General features: G+C 33.0%; 1 protein-coding gene across 1 annotated transcript; it reads left to right on the top strand.

Annotated features, from left to right (window-relative positions):
- Positions 1-200: 200 nt before the first annotated feature.
- LOC111213285 (serine/threonine-protein kinase OXI1) lies at positions 201-2,156 on the top strand. Its single transcript, XM_022715006.2, has 2 exons — positions 201-1,040; positions 1,108-2,156. The coding sequence occupies exons 1-2, from the start codon at positions 682-684 to the stop codon at positions 1,994-1,996; spliced, it is 1,248 nt and encodes a 415-aa protein (XP_022570727.1). The 5' UTR covers positions 201-681; the 3' UTR covers positions 1,997-2,156.
- The last annotated feature ends 2,862 nt before the right edge of the window (positions 2,157-5,018 follow it).

The raw sequence follows: 5,018 nt of genomic DNA, 5'->3' as shown, positions 1-5,018 counted from the left end.
TTATTGGAACTTTTATAAATACCAAATCCAATAAGAGAAAATTTGATTAAAAACTGAAATTCTTTCAAATACCTATTCCAATAAGCCCCCCTTAGAAAATTTGAACAATCTTGTTTGGGCTTCGTATACCAAACATATACTAATGTTAAAGCCCATTTGGATCCCATAACTGACGGGTCATACCTTCTAGTCTTCTACGCTCGGAGGCCGCCGCGTCTTCAATGGTAAGTTGGTAACCGAAATTTCCATCTTCCACGTCCACGCTTTCCAGATGCTTTCGACTCCACGAGAAACGTCATTCATGACGTCACATCTCAAGAAGCAGAACGTGTGTTTCAGACACAACGGGGAACATTCGGTCTTAACCATTAATAAAGCATATATTTATTCTTTTTAAATAGTTTCAGATCTCAAAAGCTTAACCTGGTCAAACGCATGGCAACGGATCTCATGCGATTTTTCGTTTCTCTTTTCTGACTTCCTAATTTATTTTTACTTTACCAATTAGAAATCTTCCCCGGCAAGGCAAGGCAAGAAATCAAAACAGTATTTAAAAACTGCGTAACTTTTCTTTTATAATAAGTTGCCACCAACTACCACAGAATCAAGAGAGAGAAGAAAGAAAAACAAATCCGACGGTCCTAAAATCTCAAAACGTCGGCGTTTGTTAAAACTTCTCCGATGCAGAGCCCGACTCTGGATTTGAACAGACTTGAGGTTTTGTCATTGCTTGGGCGTGGCGCTAAAGGGGTTGTGTTCTTGGTTAAAGACAAGGAAGATGATAAACAGCTTGCTTTGAAGGTTATACTTAGAGAAGCGATCGAGAAAAAGAAGACGACCACAAAGAAGGATGAGTACAGGCGCGTGAGTTTCGAACAAGAAGTATTGAGCAGATTCGATCATCCTCTCTTCCCTTCTCTTCACGGTGTAATATCAACAGATAAAGTAATCGGTTATGCGATCGATTATTGTCCTGGAAAAAACCTCAACTCCCTGAGGATTATGCAATCGGAAAGCATGTTCTCCGACGAGATCATCAGGTAATTATTAGTTATCACTGATCAAATTCAATCTTTGTCGTTGCTAAATTTGCCGGTTTGATTTCAGATTCTACGCGGCGGAGCTTGTACTCGCGTTCGAATATTTGCATAGTCAAGGAATCGTTTACAGAGATCTGAAGCCAGATAACGTGATGATCCAAGACAATGGACATTTAATGCTCGTGGACTTCGATCTCTCAACGAATCTCCCTCCGAGAACGCCGTCACCGTCACCATCCACGGCAACAACTCCGTCGCCTGGTAGGAGGAAGAAACGTCTCTTCCGGTTCGCTAGTTTCTGCAGCTCGGGAATCTCCTCGGAGGAAGAATCGAATTCGATGCGCTTATCATCATCATCATCGTCGACACTGGCCGTGTCAGATTCTTCAGGAGAGAAGTCGAACTCCTTCGTCGGAACGGAGGAGTACGTCGCGCCGGAGGTTATTACCGGAGGAGGTCACGATTTCGCCGTCGATTGGTGGTCGTTAGGTGTGGTTCTGTACGAGATGCTTTATGGGACGACGCCGTTTAGGGGATCGAACCGGAAAGAGACGTTTTTCCGGATTTTATCTAAACCGCCGAATCTTGTGGGTGAAACGACATCGTTGCGTGATCTGATTAGAAGGTTGTTGGAGAAAGATCCTAGCCGTAGGATTAGCGTTGAAGAAATCAAGGGTCATGAATTCTTCAGAGGGGTAGATTGGGAGAAAGTGTTATTAGTTTCTAGACCGCCGTATATTCCGGCGCTTGATGATGGAGGTGATCAGGGTAAAGATGGAAATACGAAAATGGATGTGGAGAATATTGTCCAAGAGATTTTTGCTGCCCGAGATGAACGTGAGAAACAGAAGGATGATAATAGTAATGCTGATATGAAGATTAAAGGTGGAGAATGGGTGAAGGGGTTGAATAACAATAACGATTTGGAAAGTGATAATAATTTTTTGGTTTTTTAATTTAATTTAATTTTTTCAGTTTTAACACTGAGGAGAATGTTTATGTTATGAGGATAATCAACTATTATGTGATTTAGACTTAATTAGTACTAGGCGATTCTTCAGAAATTATATACGGATATAAATATGTAAATAGTCAAATGATTATTATTTGTTTTCATTTACTGATAAGTTCTAAATACTTTTTTCATGTATAATTAAATATATTATGTTTCAATCTTAATTAAATATTTGATCTCTAAAATAATTAAGAAAGATTCAAAATTTCCAGTATATTAGGATGCATCTATTATTCTCAGTTGAGCTAACATTTATTTTGGTTCTAATTAGATTAAAATTAAATTATTTTAATTGAATTTGGTACATTTAGTTCTCTTAGATTTGTATAAAAAATTTATGAAATTTTGTATACTTGGATATACATTGATTTTACAAAAAAAAAATTGTTGATGTGATTGGAATTGTAATAGTAAATATATAAAAATAAGATATGAGCTCGTTACGTTGGAACGGGTTTTGTTTGATATTTTAATTTAATAAAAAATATAAAATAATAAATCTTATATTATAGTTTTATGATTGTTTCTTGCATATGTTGTTTGAGATTTATTTTATAATTAAAACCGTTTTCACACATAAGTTCAAGCTAATATTTGTATTTTATAATCATGGTGTATAGATGAATTGTTATAAACTTTGTACTTAGAATTAGAGACAATATCATACCTAAATGTTTAAACTAAACACAACCATAATAAAAATTGAATAAGGACTGGAAATCAAATACACCAATCGAGTCAATGACAACATTATACATGTTTTTATGTACTAATTTAATGTTTTATTAAATAAGTCTTTAAAATTTTATTTTGTTAGATTTTTTTAAAAGGAAAACATAATCTTCTTTTTATTTACAATTAAAATAATAATAAAATAATATTAAATACTCTTCTACAAATTTCTTTATGATTTTAAAAAAGGAAAATTATTGTCATATAACCTATTACAATTATCTTCTCATTAGAATTTCAGAAAAAAATAAATTGCTATCAAATAACTATTTTTAGTTATTAACAAATAATTTTAAAATTACTATTATACAAATCGTATCAATACTAATTTTACACTTCTTTTGTTAATTAAATTTTTTAGTATCATGTTCATCATCAAATACTCTCTTTAAAATATTATCAAATAAATTTTTACAATTCTCTTTCAGTTATGATTTAAGAATATGATACAAATTTCTTTTGTTTAGGATTTTTTTTATAAAAAAGGAAAACAACTATCAAATATTCTTTTACAGTTGTTTTTAGGATTTTAGAAAAGGAAATTAATATGACATAATATTTTACAATTATATTTTGTCTAGGATTTAAAAAAACTAAAATTTCTACCAAATAATTATTTCCAGTTACTATTAACTGTTTTTAAAAGTTGCCATTTTCAAAATATTAATATTTTTACAATTTTCTTGTTGATTAAATAATTGTTACTATCATGTTTATCATTAATTTTTTTAAGTAAAAATTAATATTAAATAATATTTTACAATTCTCTCTAAGGATTTTTTTTTAAAAAGGAAAAAAATCTTAATTGGTTAAGAATACTCTGTTCTAAAACTCGGCCGCCTAGCCGATTCAGCGGCCGAGTAAACGCTCAACGGTGACCAAGCGTAGCTGTTTGAAGCTATGCGGTCAAAAAATCGGATCTGAAAAAAAAAATTAAACTTTTGCTCATTTTGACCTAGAAATCGAATAATATCTTTAATATCAATGAAATTTTAGCAAAAACAAGAAGAAAACCTATGAAAATTGCTTCTAAAACAGTTAAAGTACCGAGCTTTCGGGTCTAAAACTGCAGAAAACCAGAAACAGGAGGAGGAAGACGAAAGGTAAATGACATGTTTGCCCTTCATTAAAAAAAATATTAAAAAAGGAAAAACACACACTCTCCAAGCGTCGAACCTGGGTTGTCGCGTTCATTAAGTGGCACTAAACCACTACGACATGTCTACTTTACAACATAATCGTTAAAATACGTTGTATATAACATAAACAACGCGCCGATTAATCGGCCGGTTTATCTCCGATTTATGATTCGGCGCTAGGCCCTACCTAACCGTACGCGTTACGCCTAGCGAGTTTCCGAACAGGGTTAAGATTAGAAAATATTTATTTTTTTAGAAATCTCTTTTATTTAGGATTTCAGGAAAAGAGGAAGTTATTTTCACGTAATGGCATTTTTACGGAAAATTATCACTAATACCACTTTTCTAATACCATATTTCATTTTTACCTTAATCATCTTTACCATTAAAATTTAAACAGGGAAAATACTATTCTACTCCTAATCTATTCTCTCCCACAAACTCTCCAGATCCAAATCCGATGAACTTCCAATTGTTTTACGGCGGCCAAATCTGACGAGGCCAAACGAGCTTTCTACGAACCTGACAAGCTCTCCGACCAGATCTCCGATGAACCTGACGAGCTCTCCGCCGAGCTTTCCGACGAACCTGAAAAACTTGACGAGCTCCGACGAACCTGAAAAACTTGACGAGCTCCGAAGAACCGAACAAGCTCTTTCACGAATGCGTAAGAACGTTAACGAAGTAACAAGATAATAAATGGAGATTTTCGTTCTATTTTATTAATTTTAGCTTGATTTGTCAAAATCGATATGTTTCTGGGAAAAGAGACGAAGTTTTTTGATGATATTTACATTCTCAAATTTATAAAACCTTATAATTATTTATCCATGAAGAACATAGTGTTTATGCATTAACGTTTTGATATATTTTGTTAATTCTTCTTTCCGATGAGTATTTTTGTGTTGAGTATATATATGTTTCCTCCCTTGATCGCTATATTATTATAATCATGTTATGATGATTGAAATATATTTTATTTGTTGAGAATGGAAACTAATAAATAGAGTTCACTCGATGAAGAGGAATGTGATTTTTGTCTTCTTCCTTTGTTTTTCTGAAAACGATTTGTTTAATTAATTTCAGGTTGAA

Source organism: Brassica napus, chromosome A7, assembly GCF_020379485.1.
Source record: "Brassica napus cultivar Da-Ae chromosome A7, Da-Ae, whole genome shotgun sequence".
Lineage (NCBI taxonomy): Eukaryota > Viridiplantae > Streptophyta > Magnoliopsida > Brassicales > Brassicaceae > Brassica > Brassica napus.
This window is presented reverse-complemented; position numbering and strand designations above follow the sequence as displayed.

Excerpts from the sequence above, each read along its gene's own strand:
- LOC111213285 (XM_022715006.2), top strand. The coding sequence starts at position 682 with ATGCAGAGCCCGACTCTGGATTTGAACAGACTTGAGGTTTTGTCATTG. Across the intron at positions 1,041-1,107 it reads TTCTCCGACGAGATCATCAG|ATTCTACGCGGCGGAGCTTG; the intron begins GTAATTATTAGT and ends GTTTGATTTCAG.